This window comes from Corapipo altera, unplaced genomic scaffold, assembly GCF_003945725.1.
Source record: "Corapipo altera isolate COAL_440 unplaced genomic scaffold, ASM394572v1 257, whole genome shotgun sequence".
Lineage (NCBI taxonomy): Eukaryota > Metazoa > Chordata > Aves > Passeriformes > Pipridae > Corapipo > Corapipo altera.
The window spans coordinates 250,267-271,584 of NW_020885045.1; the positions used below are offsets into that span (position 1 = coordinate 250,267).

Here is a 21,318-nt window from a genome sequence, read left to right on the forward strand (position 1 = left end):
GCCACGGGGGTGCTGAGCACAGCCAGGTTGGGCTATGGGGCTGGCACAGCTCCTGGGGTGCTTAGCACAGCCTGGTTGGGCTCTGGGGCTGGCACAGCCACAGGGATGGCTCAGCACAGCCTGGTTGGGCTCTGGGGCTGGCACAGCCACGGGGGTGCTCAGCACAGCCAGGCTGGGCTCTGGGGTTGGCACTGCCACAGGGATGGTTCAGCACAGCCAGGTTGGGCTCTGGGGCTGGCACAGCCACAGGGATGGCTCAGCACAGCCAGGCTGGGCTCTGGGGCTGGCACAGCCACAGGGATGGCTCAGCACAGCCAGGCTGGGCTCTGGGGCTGGCACAGCCACAGGGGTGCTCAGCACAGCCCGCTGGTCTGTGGTGTGTGTGCTGTGGGGTCTGGCACCCACCTGTTGATGGTTGACTTGTGCAGCAGGACGGTGCCAGCCTTTGTCCGGTACGCGTAGCTGTTGGGTTTGAACTTCCCCTGGCGGGTCACTTTGCCTTGTCTCACCTGGAATGGGAGGAGAATCTCAAAGGCCTGCACAACCAGCAGGCCCTGCCCACCCACAACCAGCTCTCCTCTGTGTGGGGAGGGGTGAGGATGTTCCTCTACTCCCAGAAGCTCTGCTGGGGTAGCAGAGCACACTCATGGGGTGACCAAACTGGGCAGTCTCCCAACCCTGTGCAAGGGGCAGCAAACAGGAGAAAGATGCCACCTCGGGCAGCAGGCAGGAGGAGCCACCTCAACAACTCCCAGACCAAGTAACAAGAACCCAAGCGTGGATCTGTGCAGGCCAGGGTGGCCATTCCTCATGAGTGAGGATCCAGGGATAGCCCTGGACAAGCTGGCAGAAGCACAGGCAGGAGCACAGAGCAGGAAGCCTGGCTTGGGGACACACTCCCAAGAGAGCACAGGCATCTCTGGCACCTCAGTGCTTCCCTATGCCACCCACTGTGACCAGCAAGCCCAGGAGGGTGATGGCAGAGCCAGTACCTGGATGAGGTTGGGGTAGAGCCCAGCCATGAGGACTCCCTTGACCAGTTCCTCCTCTTCACTGTACTGGTTACACACAGATGATGGCATGGTACAGTCAGACGGGGATGACACCAGGAAGGCTTCATAGAGGTTCTCAGAGAACTGCTTGACAAGGCCTGGAGGAGGTAGACAGCCCCAGGGATGAGATTCATCCTCTCCCTTCATCCCTCGGAGTGATTACCCTCAGCAGGACGGACAGGAGCTCCATCCTGTGCCAAAGCCAGGTCCTGCCCAGTCCAGCCCGTTCCTGCCCTCCACCCCTCAGGGTGCCCTTCTGGGGGCCAGGGAGCAGCAGGCCCGAGACTCACCGTTGATGAAGCGCAGGCTGGGCCCGTACAGGTAGTAGTCCTGCAGGTAGTTGTCCCTGGCACGGCTGTCCCTGCGCCTCAGCACCTCCTCCCAGCCCGCCACGGCCCTCACGAAGGCCAGGTGGTCACTGCCGCTCTCCCGGCTCAGCACGGCCTTGGCCTGGGACAGGGACACACGTGTCACACACGTGGCACACACATAGCACACACGTGGGCCATGGTAGCCCCCTGCCCCTGCTCCCCCCGCCCCAGAGGGCCCCTCACCTTGTCCACCTCGGCGCGGTTCTGCAGGCTGCTGCTGAAGGGGTCCCGCGTGAGGCAGGACACGATGACGAGCAGGGGGTGCAGGCAGCGGTAGATGGAGGCCAGGACGATGGCCTTGGCCAGCCGAGGGTCTGTGGAGATCTGGGCCAGCCGCTTGCCCAGGGTGGTGAGGGCCTCCCGCTGGTCCAGCACTCCTGCAACAGAGCCCCCGGTGTGGGAACAGACATCAGCTCCCGGGGGCTCTGGGAGCTGACAGGAGAACTCACCCACAGCGCTTGGGAGATCTGGGGGACCTCCAGAAGAGGCACAGGGACAGGGGCCTGCAATCAGCACCCAGAACCCCCCAGGTCTAACTGAGCTGAGGCTGAAGAAATGGGTGTCACAGGCACATGACAGTCAACAAGGCCCAGCTCTGAATTCCAGATCACCGCTCCCCTTCTTTCCCTGTCACCCCCTTCCTTTTTTTTTTCTAAACCTCAGAAAGTTCTCCCCACTTTTTGAGCAGAGTAGTGTGGGAAATAAAACAGCACTAGGCGTGTGGTTTGGGAAGTCCCTATCAACTGCCATCCCCCTCCAGGGACAATCCTGCAGAGTCTGTCCCACAGGATCCTGTGCCAGCTCCCACTTCCCGTGTTTAGGCAGCAAACACGTTTCCAGGACACAGTATTATCTCACCGATCTCCTGCAGCAAGATCACGGCTTCATCCACAGCTTTGATGTCAGGGCTGTCCAGAGCCTTGGAGAGAAATTCAACTGCCTGCAACACAGCAGGGGAAAAAAGTGGGCAAGTTTCCCATGCAGGCATGTGGGAGAGCCCTCTGTCCTGCCCCAGGGCCCCAGACTGCAACACCGTTCCCTCTTTCTTTGCCTCCAGGGATATGAGCTCAGCCCTCTCCATTCCTTCAGTCCTCTAGACACACTCTGTAATCTAAGGGTTCTTCACATTTCCTGGTTAACATCCCCAGACAGCCCCGTGTTTAGGAAAGCAAGATCCCAAGTCACCATCCCGCTGGCTGTTCCCCACTCCTGTCCCTGGAGGTGGCTCCAGGTTCCGGCAGCCAGGGCGGTCCCGCAGCCGGGGCTGTGCTCACCGTTTTCTCTGGCATGTGGATCTTGGCCTGCACCACCAGGTTCTCCAGGGGGGTGCGCAGGATCTCTGGCACCTGGTAAGTTGGCATCTTGTCCAGGCGGCTGCGAGGGAAGAGGTGGTAGGCAAAGCCCGACTGGCAGCGGCCGGCGCGGCCCCGCCGCTGCACCACGTTCGACTTGGACACCCACACCGTCTCCAGGCAGGACACCTGCGGAGAGGAGCAGGCATGAGCGCTCCAGGGCTGCTCAGATCACAGAACCCACCCTGGTTTGGGTTGGAAGGGACCTTAAAGCCCATCCAATCCCACCCCTGCCATGGGCAGGGACACCTCCCACTAGCCCAGGTATCCCAAGACCCATCCAACCTTGGACACATCCAGGGATGGGGTAGCCACAGTTTCTCTGGGAAACCTGTGCCAGGGCCTCACCACCCTCACAGGGAACAATTTCTTCCCAATATCCCACCTAACCCTGCCCTCTGCCAGCATGCAGTGACTCCCCTTGTTCTGTCACTCCCTGTCCAAAGTCCTTCTCTTTGCATTTTTCCATCCACACACAGACTCCAGACTGACCAACGATCCCAAAGGCCCAGAGAAGCCTTTCCTACTCTGCTGCCTCCTGCGGTGCTGGTCTCTATCGGGGCATGGATGGGACCCAGATGCCACCTGCTGGACACCTGTCCTGGGTACTCATCCCAGGGTTCCCTGGGATCTCCAGTGCCAGCCCTGCCTCTGGCTCTGCATTCTGAACTGGGATAAAAACTGGGCAAATATCAAAGGGATGGATTAAAACCAGGACTTGTCCAAGACGTGAATGCCACCTGGCCCTGGGAGATGATGCTCTAGAACAGGGGCAGGGGGATGTAGCCAGAATTCCTTCTCCTAAGGGCAACAGCAGCACAGTTGTCTTCACCTCGTTAGGAAGGTGGACAGACAAGAGCCTTCACAGGGCTCAGCACTGCCAGACACGGGCCTGAGGGCAGTGAAGCCCCTCTGGAAGTTGAGAAACAAACCAAGGGATTGGGGTCAGGAGAGCTGCAAACTTGAGCAGGATCAACAGGTCAGGGCTGCCCTGCGTGGGCCGGCAAGAGGTTTTTGATGAAATCATGGAAAAAGGTAAAAAGCGAACAGAAAAGCTACAGACGTTCCGTGGTATCACAGACTTGGGAAGGGAGTGGGATTTGCCTTGAATTTCTTTGAAGACACCAGAATTTTGCCTGTGGGGAGCCTGGCACAGAGCTTGGACAAGGCAAACACTGGTGATGAGTCAAACACTGTCCCCAAACAGGGACACAGCGCCCATGCCCCAAGGGCCAAATGAGAAGCAGCTCCATCATCCCGTTAATGACACCTCAAGTGCTCCTCTGAAAACATCCCTGAGGTCCAGGGTGTCCCCAACGCCCTCAGGGGCAAGAAAGCAGCAGTACCTTGGTCTTGAGGTCGTAGCGCTCCTCCTTGTGCGTGCCACTGTCCACCACGTGCACGATGTCGTTGATGGTGATGGAGGTCTCCGCGATGTTGGTGGCCAGGACAATCTTCCTGACGCCAGGAGGAGGCCTCTGGAAGATGTTCTGCTGGTCCATCATGGGGATGTTGGAGTGCACTGGGAAATCAAACCAGAGTCAGTCCTGCCCAGCTGAGCTGGTGGGCAGAGATTCCTCTTGTACCATCCCCTCCCGCTTCCAGAAACGTGGGACAGAAACGGGAGCATCACTAATGTTCACTGCCAGCAGCTTCCTGCCAGCCAGACCCCAGGGAAGATCTTCCACACATCATTTGGGAAGGCCTCACTTCAGCTGCTTCAGCCTCTGGCTCAGCAGCAGGAGCTCTGCTCACCTCCCGTCCCTGGAATATCCCTCAAGTCCCACTCTCTCCCACAGTCCAGTTCTGCAGCTCCCCCTCCCCACAAGTCCCCCAGGGCAGGAGAACGGGGTGTCCTCCCTCCCATTTGGGCCCTCTTGGTCAGAAGTGGCTCCCAGCAAGGGCCTGTGGCTGTGCTGTGGCACAGTGGCCTGTCAGAGCTGGGTGACACAGAGGCACTGCCGGCAGCAGGAGGGTGAGCAGGAGAACAGGGGGTTCCCACAGAAGAACACCTGTGTTCATGAACAGCTGAGCTGCTCAAAGCTCTGCTCCTGCCCGGCCTTGTTCCACACTGAACAGGGAGGGTTGCTAAAAAACAAACAAAGAAGTGCCAAAACCCTTCACAGCCTTGCACAGCAAAACTGCCTTTTGTTATAAACTTCCTCCTGGGATAAGCAATGTTAAGTTCACTGATCAAAGCTGAGCTCCACAGTCCTTTTGCATCCAACAGAACAGGTCCTGAGGATCTCTTCTGTGCAGGCTCAGCAGGCAGCTACAGCAATGCAGAACTGAGCTGTTTCCCCCTGGCCTAACTCCCAATTGCTGGAGGCAAACGGGAAGCCACTTGCTTTGATCACAAAGGAGGAGTTACTCACGCTCACCACACACTCTTACACCACAGGTACATCAAAGCACACCAGCTCTGCACCAGAGAGCAAAGCTGAAGAGGCTCAGCGAGTCAACTGTCCCAGATTCTCCTGAATCCTGGGAAGAAGGGGCTGGCCCTGCCCTCTCACCTGGCAGGACGAGGTAGCGGCTGTTCTGCGAGCCCAGCATCTCCAGCAGCCGCTGCTGCACCCCTTTGATCTCCTGCCAGCCAGGGAGGAAGCAGAGGATCCCACCTGGAACACACCAACAGTTAGGAACACGCAGCCTCGAAATCCAAGCACTTTCCCCCAGCTGGAGATACAGGTTTTCAAGGCACAAAGCAACCAGGCTGCCTGTAGTTTCAGAGTGGATACCTATGAGCTTTGAAACACTTAAAGCTCTTACAAGTCATCTGAGAGTCCTGCCTTCTTCCCAAAAACATCACCTTCCAGGCAGAAATATTTAACAGGGATGGGGCTCCAATATACAAAGATAATTGTGCAGCTCAAGGCTGCAAATGCTGGAGCACAGACAAGTCCTGCTCTTCATCCCCAGGAACAGCTGCCCAGGACACTGGGGCTCAGATGTTCTTAGCCAAAGACTTGGAATTCCCTGGTGCCACACTGCTCGAGGACACTTGGGCCAACAGGAATTCAAGGAGGCCTTGCCCAAGAGGCTCAGCATCATCTGGGCTCTGTAGGTTCACTTTTATCTCCCCCAGCAGGAGAAAAGAGCCACGGGAAAGGCAGAACCCACCTGGCTCTCCGTGGGCATCGATCTGGAGCACGAGGTCGGTGATCAGGTCGAGATCCAGCACACACTCATCGTCGGATTGCTGCATGGGACAGGACACGTGGGTGAGTGAGGTAAGGCCAGCACTGAGCACACAGGCACAGCCTCCAGAGCATCTCCTGCAGTCTGCAAATGCCTGGACTTGGACAGCCTGCCCAGGACTTGGAGCCAGGAACCTCGGGAGCCTGGTTTTGGCTCCATCTGGAACCTGCTCTGGTCAAAACTGTTGCCAGTTCCCTCTGCTGTGCAGTGAGAATACACAGTCCCTGCCCAAGCTCCAGATTTGGAAGCTGAGATTTGTGCATCTCTGCTGAACAGCACCTCACAAGTGACAGAATTCACATGAGATTTCTGAGGACAAAACTGTGCCACATCCACCTGGGACTGCAAAGCCACCAGACACTGAGCAGCAGCTTTTGTATCTCCTGGTGATTTGGGACAGGCTGTCAGAGAAACTGATAAAACTCAGCTACAACTCCAGCCACATCAGAATCAGGAAGAACGCCCTGAAGGCAACGGGATACCCCAAGCTGGTTTGCTGATGATCCAGGACTGGGACAAGTGGTTCATACTCCAGACAGTTGCTCAGCCACAGGGAGGGATCTCTCCAGGCTGGAGAAACGGGCTGACAGCTTCCAGACCAGCAGGTTGGACCAGAAACTGTCTGGAGATCCCGGCCAAGCTCAGTGACTCCATGACCCACCACTGGTGTAAGATTACCCACAGCACAGAGTGCATGTCTGGAGGGCATTTTCCAAGGGAACAGTTGGACTAGTTGCAAAAAGCAGCAACCAGGGAATTCAGTCATGCAGGACATGAGCACTGAGGTAACGGTGCTGCAAGGCACAACCATGCCAGCCTTGGACAGGCTTGCAGAGAGTGTGCAAACCTTCCAGTGTGTGTCAGTGTCTATACACACACCACAACGAGCTCTCAGCCTACTCAAACGTCAAACTTCACACCAAAGGGGGACAAAAGTAACTTGACCCCAAACTGTAGTCATCTTTACCCATTATTTAACCAAAGTACTCTGTGATTCCACTAAGCTGACTCCACCTCACGAGAGCTGGTGTGGAATCAAAGCTAAGCAAACAGTGTCCAGGAACCAGAGGGAAGCGGGACCAGTTCCAGGCCCAAACTCTCCTGTGACAACACACCAAAGTCAGTGCCCCCTCTCAGGGCGACACCTGCACACCCACCTTGATCTCGTAGTGCCGGTGTCGGTGCCGGCCCAGCTTGGCCAGGATCTCCTCCAGGTAGTATTCCTTCACGGGGTACATGAAGCCCGGCACCTTGACCACAGGGCAGTCCCCAAAGTAGTGGGAGAAGCGCTGGTTGTCCCCCGTGGCGCTCATGAGGACCAGGCGCAGGTCGGGGTTCAGCTTCTGGATGCCTTTGAGCAGGATGAGCAGGAAGTCGGTGTTGACGTCTCGCTCGTGCACCTCGTCCACCACGACGTGGCTGACGCCCTCCAGGCTGGGGTTGCCCTGCAGCTTCCTGAGCAGGATGCCCACAGTGCAGAAGAGCAGGGCCCCTCCCCGGGCGGGGGGTTTGCTCTCCAGCCGCACCTGGTAGCCCACGTTCTTCCTCATGTTGGGCCCCAGCTCCTGTGCCACGCGCTGGGCCACGGAGATGGCGCTGATCCTGCGGGGCTGGGTGATCACCACGTTGCAGCGGGCGCCGCGGCCCTCCAGGATGTAGTGTTCCAGCAGCAGCTGCGGGATCCGCGTGGTCTTCCCGCAGCCCGTGTCTCCCGCTATTACCACCACGGGGTTCTGCTCGATGGCTGACAGGATGGTGTCCTTGTGGGGGTCTACTGGCAGTGGGTGGCTCTCCTGCCAGGAGGCTCCTCTCCTTTTCCAGAGGGCCAGGAGGTTCTGGCTAAGGCGCACTTCCTCTGCCTCCAGCATGGGGATGTAGGTCTTCCCCGTGATGGCGTCGCTTATCGCACCAGATTCCTTGGTCAGGTTCATCATGTCATCGGCAATCCGGGGCCGGGACTCCCTGATGTCCACGGGATACTGGCAGAGAGGGAGGAAGTTGGCAAGGACAGAAAGGTTAGTACCGGTCCTGGGACAGACAGAATGAAACAAGTGTCTGGAACAGGCTCAGCCAGCCTGGCTTTGCCATGACTGTGAAGCTTTGCCACGACCACAAAGCTCTGCCATGACCACAAAGCTCTGCCAAGGTCTCCTCAGGTTTTTGCTGACTCGGTCACTTATGTTCTGAACTGAGGATATTTAAGGTGAGAATTAACGTGGGCAGCTCCCTGTGCTCTCCTTGCTGCGCTCCCTATTTTAGGAGGGGTGTTAGTGCTGATGCCTGAACTGACAAGGCACAAACCAGTTACTTAAGCTCTCCAATGCAACAGCCCCTCCAAGACAACTTTTGGAAACTATCACATTACACCACCACCCTTCTCTCCCTCAGGAAGCCCAGACACATAACTCACATAAAACACAAGTGTTTTTGCCTGAGCCAGAAATATTCTGTCTTGGCAAAAGAAAAAACGGAAGTCCCACATCCCACAGGACGAACTAAAAGGAGCAACAACAGGTCAGGATTTGTCTAGAACACAAATCAAGGCATTGGCCCAGATGTTCACAGGATTAAAAGCTGCCAAACTTTTAATCAATCAGAACTTTTCGGATTCAGCCTTGGAGGCACGAGGGGAAGGCCCACTGCCCAAAAAGGGTCTCCCTTCTCCAAAGGGGCAGCAGAGACCGGTCAGGTTTCCTGGCAATGATCAAGCCATGAATTCCCTCAACGTTTTGCCATGAAGCTTTCAAAGACACACAATTCCTGTGGGCAGATGGGACCAGGCAAAGGCGCTCACGTGGTTCAGGTAGTTCTCGATCTTGCGCAGGGTGGCCTCGGGGACTTTGATGTGGCAGGGTTTCCTCTGGTTCTCCCCCAGCTCCCGCAGGGAAGTCATGTTGTACATGGCATGGCTCAGGGGGTTGTTGTTCTTGTCCACCAAGCCAAGGCTCTGCAAAAGGAACAGGCAAACAACACTGTCAGCCACGAGACTGCTCACACCAAGTGCTGGGATATAGAGTACATGGATCCCTCACATGGGGACAGGCCAATTCCTTGCCATCCCAAATCCATCACTTCCTGGTTTTCTTGCCAGAGCAAGAAACAAGACATGATCTCACCTCAGCTCTGGAGAAAAAGACACACCAGAGCCAACTATGTGCCCCCAACACAACACTCACAAGTAGATCTCAAACAGACCCTTTGAAGGACCAGCAGCCACAACCTGACAAAACCCTCTTGTTAACTCCCTTGCTATGGTTCTGGAATGTTGTGAATCCCAAGGATTGGAAATACATGTTTATTAGGAATTAGTTCATTAACCATTAAGTCAAAGGTCAGAAAGCTCCAGGCATCCCCCCATCAGGCTCAAATACAGTGAGTGAGGAGGAAGGAATACAGGAGGGAGCCTGTACCCACAGACAGCTCTAGGGATGCAGGAGCCAGGGGCACTCGCTCACCTTCAGCTTCTGACAGGCCAGAGCTGCTGCTTTGTTTTCTGCCTCCACCTTGCGCCGGCCCTTGGCAGCGAAGGTCATGGGGCAGGGCCAGCGCAGTGTCAGCTTGCAGATCTTGGTCTTGGTGCCCACCGTGCGGAACTGCATGTACTCCTGGAGACACAGACACCAGCCATGGGGCACCCTTGGCCGGGAGGGACCCCAGGGATCACCCAGTCCCACCCCTGGCCCTGCACAGACACCCCAACAATCCCTCCCATCCCTCAGAGCATTGTCCAAACCCTCCTGCAGCTCTGGCAGCCTTGGGGCTGTGCCCACTGCCCTGGGGAGCCTGGGCAGTGCCCAACCACCCTCTGGGGGAAGGACCTTTTGCTGAGATCCAACCTGACCCTGCCCTGGCACAGCTCCAGCCCTTCCCTGGGTGCTGTCCCTGGTCAGACAGCAGAGATTGGAGCTGCCCCTCGGGAGAAGCTGCACACCCTGATGAGTCTCCTCTCAGTCTCCTCTGCTCCAGCTGAAGGAGCCAAGTGCCCTCAGCCACTTCTGGTATGGCCCCTCTAGACCCTTCACCACAGGGGATTTCTGGTGGGGTTTGTTTGGGTTTTTATTAATTTAACAGAGCACTAGAACTTTACTGCCCTGAATTCCCCCTCAGCTCCCAAGGCACTGGCTAAGCAGGAGTGAGAGCAGGCAGCTGTGTGGGGAACATCCCTGGTGTGTGGGGAACGTCCCCAAGAGCCTCTGGGGTGGAGCACAGTTCCTGTTTGCTAAACACATGAGCTCTGGGCAGGAGGTGGGTGACACTGAGGGGGAGGATCCCTGAATACTGGAAAGATTCCATCAGCACAGAAATCACACATCACTCCCAGCAACACAAACTTGTGCTTGTTGGAGATACAGGGGGAAATGAAACCTTAGGAAATGACCTCCTTCATTCAGACAGCAGCTCCTCCACTGCCCTGGCCTCAAGGAACAACATTCCACACGGTTCTATGAAGACATTCTCTCAATTCTCACCACAAAGTCTTTTCCTTGCTCTTCAGACTGATTTTTCTAGGCCTAGTTCTAACTTGCTTCCCCTCCCCAGTTCTGCTGCCCAAACAAAGCATCCAGTGATTCCAGAGGGAGCCTCTGAGCTTCATCCCTGGCAGTGGTCAGACAGCAGCTTACCTTGACTGTGGAGGAAGAGGTTGCAATCTGAATCACTTGCGCCAGGAGGTTTTTGGGCAGTGGGAACTGTGTCAGGGCACGGATGGCAGTGTTGTCGTCGGTCATCTCAATGGAACTCCCTCCTCGGCTGCAGGGGAGACGAGAACAGGTGATGTACAAATGTGTGCTCACACCCACCTCACTCCAGCAGCTGCTGAGCTCTCAAATAGGTGGGTAAAGCACAGATAACTCTGGTTGTGGCAGAGTCAAGCTGTCCCTTGCTGTTCAAATCTGTCAGTCGTAGAACAACCACCCAGCCCAGCAAAGCCACCCACTCCAAACCTTCACACTGAGGCTACAAACCAGGTAGCATCGACAGCTTGTAACAGACTTCACAAATAAATAACTCCCAATCCAAAGAGCATCCCTAGAAATAACCACCACCACTGTGGCCTTACAGATCTTGCTCCTGTTGCCTATTAAATACCCAAGATTTGTGCTCATAAAACAGGAAGTCAAACAAGCAACTATGGTGATGAAAAGCAGTAGATTTAATGTTGCCCTCAGGGTGATCAAAACCAGGTCTAAGCCCACATAGATCATTTCTGGGAATGGAAATCTCTTTAGGCACAGAAGAGTAAGGCAGGTAACAAGCCTGGCAGTCTCTCCAAAGGGAGAGCTCCAGGGAAGAAGCCTGTGCATTCCCTGGATGGCAGCCAGGTTGCCCAGTATTGCTTTGGCCCATCTACAGGCTCCACCAGCTGCAGCTCAGCTGTGAGGAACTGCAGGGAAAACCCTCGCTCCCCGTGCCCTGGATGAGCAGCTCCCGGGACAGACCCACCTGGCATCCCTGCCCGGGGTCCGGGCGTCCTGGTGTGCCATGGGCAGGTAATCCGAGACATCGATCGCTTCCTCCTCCAGCTCCCCCTCCTCCAGCTCCCCTTCCTCCAGCTCCCCCTCCTCCAGCTCTTCCCTCCTCATGGCTTTAGGCATCCTGCCCTGCTCCATGGGCTGGATGGAGTCGTCGGGCTCCATCCTCCGCCAGCAGGTGGACAGGTCTGCGAGGGAGGGCCCGGACTTGGAGCGCCACTTGCCCTCGGAGCACCAGCGCTCGTCGGGACAGCCCAGCTGGTCCGCCAGGAGCCGGTACTTGGCGGCGTCAAACAGCTCGTTCCGGGGGCCCAGCAACCCCCAGCCCTGTGGGAGAGACACACAGAGTGATTCCTGCATTCCCCACCGAGAAACAGAGGAACAGAAGGGACGTTCAGGGACTTTAAACTTCCCCCTGCCACTGTTTATTACCAAAGGGAACCTGGTCCCTGCCCTCCCTTCCCAAGGCACGGCTCTGAGCCCCACACAGCTCCTTAGGGTGGGCCAGGATTTACTGGGACTTTACAAACTCAGCCCTATCGAGCATCCTCAAGTTTTGAAACCACTCCCAGCGTAACTTAAAAGTAACAGTAAAGCAGAACATGTAACTGCCACACTGTGGTTTCGATGAAGAGGGAATAGGAGGATCTGAAGCTCCTGCGACTGCAGACACACCCAGGCGGGCTGGCAGAGATGAGCCCTAGTGAACAGCAAGAGCAAACACACCTGAGGGAAGCTCTACTCACTGTAGATGCTGACACTAAGGAGCTGACTGAGGTCCAGGACACAAGGAACAAGGAGCGGGACTCCAAGGGCTTAGTGAGTTCATGCCTGGCTGACGCAAGTGGCATTTTAAGCTCAAATGGATTCAGACTCAACACTTCACTCTCCACCCCTGACTAACAGGACAACTGAGAGAGTGAACAGGCAAAGAGAGAGAAAAAGATTCCCATCCCCAAAGGCCAGGCCTGCACCCCCCAGGGACCGTGCCCCCAGCTTACCTTGAAGAGCTGACAGGCCGCAGCGGCTGCCTGCCGCTCCGCGTCGATCTTCTTGGTCCCATAGCCCTCCACCTCCACGTTCTTGGGCCACTTGATGTGCAGAGTGACTTTCTGAAAAGCAGAGACAGCCAGCAAAGTGAGTCAGCACAGCCTGAGCTCTCCCCTGCCCCAGGAGCACACCCACTGCAGCCACTTCTCAACTCTGGGCAAAAAAACCAGTGGACAAAGCGCCTGCGTGGTGCCTTCGTGGGAAGTGCCGTTCCAGGAGCACTGAAGGAAAAGCCTGAGCAGGGCACAGAGGTGCCACAGTCCCACAGGAGTGCAGGGCTGAGCCAGGCTGAGTCCAGCCAGGCTGCAGTGTCACAGCGTGTCAGCTCCAAGGAATAAATGCCAGGAGCTCATTCCAGGAGCAATTCCATTTCAGGGACCATTCTCTGCTCACTGCAGCACACCACACTGTGCCCCAGAGCAACATGCCCTCTCCAACAGGATTCCGGCAAGGAAATCTCCATAACTGCTTCCTTATGGCAATGCAACCAGCAGCAGGTTGCCTCAGCTCCCCAGACAGCTCCTTCAGGCACAGGAGGATCCACCTCCAGCCCAACACAAGCACTGGGAGAACCACAGCCCTCCCAAAACTCCCCCTGGATGGGAGCATCCTCTAAATGGGAGCTAAAAACCTGCAGAGGCAAAGAATGCTGAAAGCTGAACCCTGCCATCATCAAAAAATTGCTTCAAATCATCAGCTCCCAGCCCTGCAGATGCTGGAAGGCTCCAGGAGGGAAATGCTTAAGGAATTCTCTCCTGTCTCTGCAGCACAGATGAAAGGTGGCATTTAGATCCGCTGGGAAAACCCCACCTCCAAGGCTGGAGCAAAGGCTCCTGCCTTCCCAGCAGCCTGCCCTGGCTGGCTGCCCACCTGCCAGCGGAACCTCAGCTCTCGGGAGGAAATTCCGACGGGATTTTGCCTCGGGGCTCTGCGGGGCTCTGCGTGGAAAAGCAGGGAAAAAAGGTGTCTCCTGAAGGTCAAGTCACTCAGTGCTCACAAAAACCCCTGGGTCACTTCCAACCAGGAGCTCTCCGGGTTGTCCCACCTGTCCTTGTCCCACACACTTCCTGGGTTGGTTTTTGTTGGGTTGGTTTTGGGGTTTTTTTTTGTGATCCAACCCTCGTTTTCTCCAGAAGCTCCTGGTTTAGCTTTTTGTTTTAATCTGAAGTTATCCCCAACATTAATCTATTGAAGTGCCAGCAAGAATGTGAACTGATTACACAAACTAAAACTATGAGGCATTGGCTGTGGTATTCCAAAACTTAAGTTAGGAAACTGCAGTGGAAAAGCAAGAAAAACAAACACAAATCATGAAGAACTCTGAAGTAACCATTACTAATGTATCCCTAAAACTCAGGGATGCTTTAAAAGGATGTGGCAATAAAAACTGTCTGGGAAATTTCAGACAGAATGTTATTGGAAAATGTTAATCCGTCAGAACGGAGTCTTTTCCTGGAATGTAGGTTCCAGTTAAACTTGAGCTGGAAAGGGCTCTCAGCTCTGGAATGAGCTGTGCTGTGACAGCAGGAGGCAGAGCCCTGCCCAGGGAGCACCCGGGAGGTGTGTCCTGCAATCTGGGCCTCTCACAGCCCAGGGACAGCTCAAACCACCTGGAAAACTCTTTGCTTGGAATTCCTCACAAAAAAAAAAAAAGAGTCTGTATTTTGTTTTGCCCCTAAGTACCATGAGAAACCTCCCTCATCGCACACAAATTCTTCTCTTCTGGTTGCAGTTGGATGTTTCAGGCTGTGCCATTTGTTCTACTGGAATCTACAACCAAATCTAGGCCTACTGAGGCTCAAAATACAGCCTTTAAATTTTAATTTTCTAAGGTAGTAGGGCACCTTGGAGCACATTTCAGCACTGAGTACGTGTCTTTCTGCTGGGAAAAGCCAGATACAGCAAGTTACCCGAAAGAAAAATATCCATCCTTCCACACACAGAAAGAGGGACAGCACCTGCATTTATACACCTGTTAAAGCACGTGAAAATTAGGAGAGACAGGAGGAATTGGGAATATTTCTTGTTTAAAAGATTACAACCCAACTTTTACGTGGAATCGAAACACTCCTCTGATTTTCTCTAGGAAAGTTCCTCCCAGGATTACAGGTTTTTGGCTCCCTTCCCACTCCTGTCCCTCACATCTCCAGCCCCACGGGATTACCTTTTTCCTTGGCCCATTAGTGTGGATGTAGACCAGCTTGTCCCTTGCATGGGAAATGCCCAGGGCTCGTCCAATCACACTGTTGAGCAAGTTTTTAGGCTGTGGAAATTCCTTTAATAAGTCTCTGGAATCTGGAAAAAAAAAACCAAAGAGGAACTAAATGTCTTACAGTTCCTGTGCAGTCCTGTCCAAAGACATGTTCCAACACCTGCTCCGTGCAGCTCTGGGAGCATCTGTGTCTCAGGGTTACCGAGAGGGAAGTAAGGAGAGTTCAGTGCCTCACCCACAGCAACTCCAGGCATCAGCAAGATCATGGAACCATCCAGGTTGGAAAAGCCCCCCAAGGTCACAGAGCCCACCCTGTGCCCCATGCCCACCTTGTCCCCAGCCCAGAGCACTGAGTGCCACAGCCAGGCCTTCCTGGGACACCTCCAGGGCTGGGCACTCCAAACCTCCCTGGGCAGCCCCTGCCAAGGCCTGACCACCCTTTCCAGGGAGAAATTCCAGCTGATGTCCAGCCTGACCCTCCCCTGGCACAGCTTGAGGCCGTTCCCTCTCCTCCTGTCCCTTGTTCCCTGGCAGCAGAGCCCGACCCCCCCAGCTCCCCCCTCCTGTCAGGGGGTTGCAGAGCCAGAAGGTCCCCCCTGAGCCTCCTTTGCTCCAGGCTGAGCCCCCCCAGCTCCCTCAGCCCCTTCCCAGCTCCCTTCCCTTCCCTGGACACGCTCCAGCCCCTCCATGTCTTGTCCTGAGGTGCCCAGAACTGCCCCCAGGATGGGAGGTGCCCTGTGTCACCCCAGGGCTGGTACAAACCAGGGGCCATTGGCCTCCTGCCCCCCTGGGCACTCCTGGCTCGTGTCCAGCCTCTGTCACCAGCAGGGATTTGGTGCCACTTCCCCACTGTGGAGGCAAAAGCAGCTCAATATCACCCCTCAGTACCAAAACCCAACTGAGCAATAACTACTCTGAACAGTTCTGGGTTGCACAGCCCCCCAGCCATGGATTAAATCAAGGGGCTCACAAGGAACACATCAGAGCCAGTCAGTGGCAGCAATGGGAAATAAGCCCCTTCTCCCAGGTTCCAGCACTCCCACTAACCCAGACAAGCAGATCCACAGCCCTAATCCAACAGAAAGCCAAGGCAGAAAAATGGAACACATGGGATTTGCTGGGCTCAGGAGTAAATCAGCCACTACAGCCCTGCAGGTACCCAAATCCAGCACAAGGGAACAGGGAGAGGGATGGGATCTCATCCCACACACGCTCTCCCCAGGCTGTCAGGACCCTGTTACCCACCCTGCAGACACCCCTGGGTGTGAGCACTCCCTCTAAGGAGGTTTCTAAATCCTCTGCAGGAATTCAGGGCAGGTTTCTGCAATGAATCAGAAGCCACACAATCACTGGTACCAGCAGCAACTGGAATTTCTGACTGAGCCACCAAATCCAAGGAGAATCAAGCCAACAGTCACACTCATTGGAGCATCACCAAGATGTGCCACCATGTTCTGCTGGAAACTCTGATTCCAGAGTTGCTGTAATGAAGACAAACAGTAACTCCAGGTGATAAGAGAATCATGGAATGGTTTGGGATGGAAGGGACCTTAAAGCTCATCTCCTTCCAGCCCCTGCCATGGACAGGGACACCTTCCACTAGCCCAGGTTGCTCCAAGCCCTGTCCAACCTGGCCTTGGACACTTCCAGAGATGTTCAAGGAAAGAGAAAAGCTCTGCAGGCCTGACACATGACATCCTGTGGATGCTTGGCTAAGGGAGAGGGAAAAGCCATATTGCTGATCCCATCACCCTCTCCAGAAAAAACCCAGCAGGCTGACCCACAGTTCAGCACAAAGTAATTACTGGGGACACCCAGCTTTGAAACTTCTTCCTGCAAATCACAGAAGAATCACCTGGGTCTCAGAGAAACACTTTCAGAAGCCTTGGAGAACTCCAGGGGAATTGCAGGAATTACTGTGATTTATCACCACCACCTGTCCATGAATTACCTCCTGTATATTGGTCAAGAGAGCAGGAAAGTGGTCTCAGCCCCACAAAGAACCACGAGCCAGTTTCCTGTAACTGTACAGCAAATGTGCTGCTTCTACCCACTCAGGCAACTTCCACCACATTCACACTTTGGCCTGGTCAGGAAAACTGGCCAAGTGTCCAAGACTTTGGCACTCTGCAGTTCCATCCCATTCCACACTGGTGGGATGCGGGCAGGGAGGGGCAGTAACACAATTCCCAAATGCACCGTTAAATTCACTGCATAAAAAAGAAAAGCTGAAAAGCAAACTTCCAGGACCAGCCTGGATTATTTGGCCTCCAGTTGTTTCCTCTTTCAAAAACAATAACCTGGGAAATTCTGGGACAAGAAGTGCAAGGAGCACACTTTTAATGCCCCTCCAAAATGCAACTATTTACGACAGAGCCAATTCCTCACCCTCTGAGGTGACTCCTTGGTGAAGACTAAATATTTAATCTGTTCTGGAGCGAAAAATAGGATCTGTGAGTGACAGAGCCCAGCTCTGGCCGGTGGCTCAGGCTCAGAATTCCCAAGGAGGCACAGTGTTTGCTTCCCAGCTGACAATGGCACATTCAGCAGCACCATCTGACGCACCAGGGGCCGATGGATCCCCCTCATGTCCCCAATTCCCGAGCTCAAGGAGCTCATCCTGCAGGAAGCCATCCCTCACTTGCAGCTTTTAAAGAAACAACCCCAAATTGCAGGACTGGATTTGCAGAGTGTTGCCTTCCCTGCCAAATTGGATTTCTTGGCATCTCCCTGCGAGGAGCGTCTCAGCTCTGTCACAGCTGGGAATGGGTGTTTGGGTGGGAATGCTGTGAGTGGGAGCACAGGGAGTGGAGCCCAATGCTCCCAAAACTCAGCTGATTTTCGTGCCCAACTCCACATATGATACCCAAACCATGGCTCAGAGATCATGCAGGAATACTAAAACCCTGCCTTGGAGAGAGACAAGTCAGGGTGGGGCTATCAAAGAAGCCAATTAACTAATTAAAGTTCCTCAAAGCCAGTGAGTGCTTCGCTTAATTTGATTGTGAAAGTCCAGGATAATTGCAAGCAACACCAAAACCACCAAAAACCAGGCCCCAAACCCACCAAACCACCCAGCTGGAGCGGCCAACCCTCCTACAAACCCCAACAGATCTGAGGAGTGAAGACACTCAGGGACAAGAGCATAAATAAACCAGCCCAAAGTCTTGCTCAAGGAGAACAGAGGAGGAGCATTAGGTCCATTTAGTTTCCCTCTTCCCTCCAATTCTCTTCCCAGGAAAAGCAACAAATGAGCAGCGAGGACAAACTATTAAAGACAAAACTCCCCAAGATACAACAAATTCAAGTAATGAATCCAAGTCAGTGAAGGGTGTTTGTAACACACCAAAAATCCCCAGGGAAGAGGAAGAAAGCCCTGTGGCTCCATAATATCCATTTCATCAGGAATTAGCCCAGACATGTCCTGCTGGAGGCAGAGAAGGTCCCACCTGGCTTGGTTTGGAGCACACCAAAACTCTGCTTTTTTGGGATTTGGGGGGTTCAAACCATCAGCAGCGATCCCAACCATGGCTCCTTCCAACACACACAGAACAAAGACCCACAGGAAACTCCCGCCTGAACAAGAACTTAAAAACTGGGAAAACAGAGCAGGCTTCTCGTGGGATGAGCCGAGGAGGAGGAGCAGTGGCCAACCTGCCCTGGAGACACTCGGACAGGCGGGACCAGCCCGGCCTGGGAGGGGGTCAGAGCCCCAGTGCAGCCCCAACCCCGCTGTGGCACCACAGCCCAGCACATTCCACCAGCTCCGAGGGGGATCCCAGAGCAAACCAGGGCTCAGGATCACCTCAGCCTCGGGAACAAGAGCCAAGTGCCACAGCCCTGGCTGAGCTCCCAAAACCCCACTGCCTGAGCCAAAGAAGTGAAGCCTCAGATGTTAACAGGGATCTAACACCGGCTTTTCCAGGCTGGCCGGGGTTCAGAGCTGATTTTCCCGTATCTGTATCCAAGGCTCATAACAAAGGGCTCAGAACTGACCTCTGAAAGAGGGCTGCAAAATAACATTTCTAATCTGCACCCGTTCAAGCAGCAGCTGTGCAGGTAGGGCAGGCTCAGCAGACCCTGAGGGAGTTCACCTGCTCATCCAATAAATCCAGTCGGAAACAATTCCAATATCACCAAACTCCCACCAAAAGAGCTTTCTGTGGTCAATCCACCACACAAACTGGAAGGGTGAACCAAAGACCAGAAATAAAAGTACTTGAGGACTCACAAAAAACACACCTCAGAAAGAGGTGCTGAGGAATGAAGTATAAAAGAGGAAAGAAAAAAACAAATCCTGGTTTATTACTTTTCTCAGGCAACACCTGAACCAGCTCATTAAACAATAATTTGGGGTGGTTTGCATTTGCTTTAGCAGGGAGTTAATTTGCTCTGTTGAACAGCTTGAATGCAACAATTAAAAGCCCATCTGACTCTGAACTCCAAGATAAAGCTCAGCAGCTTCTGAAAGGCAAATGGAACCCAAAGAATCCAGAAACTACTGAGAGCAAATAATAATAACAATAAAAAAAAAAAAGTGCTGGAGGGTGGGAAAGGAGCACCAAACACAGAAGGATGAGGGGCAGGAAAAAAAGAAAAAGTTTTATGTAATAATGACCCAAATTTCCAAAGCGGGAGATCGCACAGTATGAAAGAAAACCGAAACCAAACCGGCGACTTACAAAGGGAAAATGCCGTGGTTCAACCTCCGGCACAAAACCACTCGCATCTTTCTAAACTCCAGGTGTTCTCCACGTTCCACAACCCAACAAAAAGCGCTTCAAAACGCGACATCAAAACACAGCTCTGAACGATCCTTTAAAACGGCAGCGATTCCGAGCCCCGGGATTTCCCCTTCCCACCTGCGCCCCGCGCACCACCGACATCCCGACGGGAAAAGCCTCCCGAGCGCTGCCCAGAGCCATCCCCCCCGGCGGGGTTTCGGGACGCGGCGGTGCCAGGGGCCGAGGTTGCCGAGCCGCCCGTGTGTCCGTGGGCTGTGCAGGTGGATCCCGCCGGGATCCCGGCGGGAGGCGCGGAACGGCCCCAACGGCGCGGGCCGAGCGCTCCTCGAGCCATCCCCCTTCCCACCCAACCTCCGTGCGGGATCTTCCTCCCGCGTCAGCGCCGGGAGGCGGCCGGAGGTTCGCCCAGGCCCCGGCTCGGCGACCTTGAGGGGAATCACCGGGGAAAGCCAACAAAGGGCTCCCGGGGTGGCCACAAAGGCGCTCCCCGAGACCCCGCGGAGACCCCCCGCTACCTGCGCAGCTCGGCGGCTCCTCGCCCTGGCCGCGCATCCCGGTGCCGGCGGAGCGGCGGGAAGGCAGGGAAGGGAGGGATGGGGGAAGGAGGGAGGGAGGGATGTGGCGGCTCCCCCCGCCCAGCCGCGGGCCCGGGCTCGCCCCTCCCTTCCGCTGCGTGAGGGCCGCGCGGGGCGCGAGCGCCGGCCGGTGCCGCCGCCGCCGCCGCTCACCCTGCGCCGCGTCGGGCTCCTCCTCGTCCTCCTCGTCGCGGCGGGGCTCGGCGGGGCCGTTGGGCGCGGAGCAGAGCGCGCGGGGGGCCGCGCAGAGCCCGCGGGGCGGGCGGCACAGGCGGAGCGGCCCCGCCGCCTGCAGCAGCAGCCCCAGCGCCGCCATCTTGGGCTCGCCGGCGACCCCGGCCAGGGGAGGGGCGCCCCGCCGCAGCGCCCCCTGGCGGGCCGGAGGACCGAGAGCGGCTGAGGGAGCCGGGGCGGGGAAGAGGCCTCGCGTCCCGCAGGGAATGGCGAGGGAAGGGAGGGAGGGGGAAAAGGACACGGGGAAAGCAGGAGGAGAGGGAAAAGGAGGGGAGAAAGAGGGGAAAAGGGGGAGAAGGAAAGGGAAAAGAAGGGGGGGGAAGGAGGGGGAAAAGGAGAGGTAGAAGGAGGTGAGGGAGAGGAAAAAGAAGGAGAGGGAGGAGATGAGGGGGAGGAAGAGGAGAGGGAGAAGGAGGGGGGAAAGGAGGAGAAAGAGGGGGAAAGGAGAGAGAGAAGGAGGGGGAAGAAGAGAGGGAGAGGGAAAAGAAGGAGGAGAGGAGAAAAGGAGGAGAAAAGGAGGAGAAGGAGAGGGAGAAAAGGAGGGGGAGGAAAATGAGAAGAAGGAAAGGTAAAGGGGGGGGGGAAAGGAGAAGGGGAGAAGGAGGAGAAGGAGAGAGGAGAAGGAGAGAGGAGAAGGAGAGAGAGATGGAAAAGAATTGAGAGGGAGGAGAAGGAGAGAGAGAGAGAGAGGCAGAAGGAGCTGCTGTCCTGCCGTGCCAGGACACGGGAAGGTCGCACAACATTCCCGGGGCTCCTGTGCCAGCACAGCCCCGCGGGAGCGCTGGGACCTTCCCGGGAATTGCCCCGGCCGGGGCTCGGAACCAGCACCTTCCCCTGCCCTGGGACAGGGAACACAACATCCCCCCATTCCCTGCTCTCAGCACCTGCCTGGGACAGGGAACACAACATCCCCCCATTCCCTGCTCCCAGCACCTGCCCAAGGACAGGGAACACAACATCCCCCCATTCCCAGCTCCCAGCACCTGCCCAAGGACAGGGAACATCCCCCCATTCCCAGCTCCTGCCCTGGGACAGGGGACACCCCCCCATTCCCT

General features: G+C 55.6%; 1 protein-coding gene across 2 annotated transcripts in view; it reads right to left on the reverse strand.

Moving 5' to 3' along the window:
* The window catches only part of DHX30 (DExH-box helicase 30), a 25,953-nt gene that overhangs the window by 1,328 nt on the left and 3,307 nt on the right, over positions 1 to 21,318 (reverse strand). Inside the window, exons 1-17 of one of the 2 annotated variants that reach the window (XM_027668577.1) lie at positions 19,970 to 20,128; positions 14,662 to 14,792; positions 12,449 to 12,559; positions 11,419 to 11,774; positions 10,599 to 10,725; positions 9,432 to 9,581; positions 8,771 to 8,923; positions 7,134 to 7,955; positions 5,899 to 5,977; positions 5,292 to 5,396; positions 4,122 to 4,297; positions 2,698 to 2,904; positions 2,282 to 2,363; positions 1,607 to 1,800; positions 1,343 to 1,502; positions 993 to 1,150; positions 406 to 509 (exon numbers count right to left, since the gene is read on the reverse strand). In XM_027668577.1, coding sequence (XP_027524378.1) covers positions 406 to 509; positions 993 to 1,150; positions 1,343 to 1,502; positions 1,607 to 1,800; positions 2,282 to 2,363; positions 2,698 to 2,904; positions 4,122 to 4,297; positions 5,292 to 5,396; positions 5,899 to 5,977; positions 7,134 to 7,955; positions 8,771 to 8,923; positions 9,432 to 9,581; positions 10,599 to 10,725; positions 11,419 to 11,774; positions 12,449 to 12,559; positions 14,662 to 14,792; positions 19,970 to 20,006 — 3,152 coding nt within the window. In that variant the 5' untranslated portion in view covers positions 20,007 to 20,128. Of the gene's footprint in view, positions 1 to 405; positions 510 to 992; positions 1,151 to 1,342; positions 1,503 to 1,606; positions 1,801 to 2,281; positions 2,364 to 2,697; positions 2,905 to 4,121; positions 4,298 to 5,291; positions 5,397 to 5,898; positions 5,978 to 7,133; positions 7,956 to 8,770; positions 8,924 to 9,431; positions 9,582 to 10,598; positions 10,726 to 11,418; positions 11,775 to 12,448; positions 12,560 to 14,661; positions 14,793 to 19,969; positions 20,129 to 21,318 lie in introns of those variants that run through there. The other variant, XM_027668578.1, reaches the window with a different exon arrangement.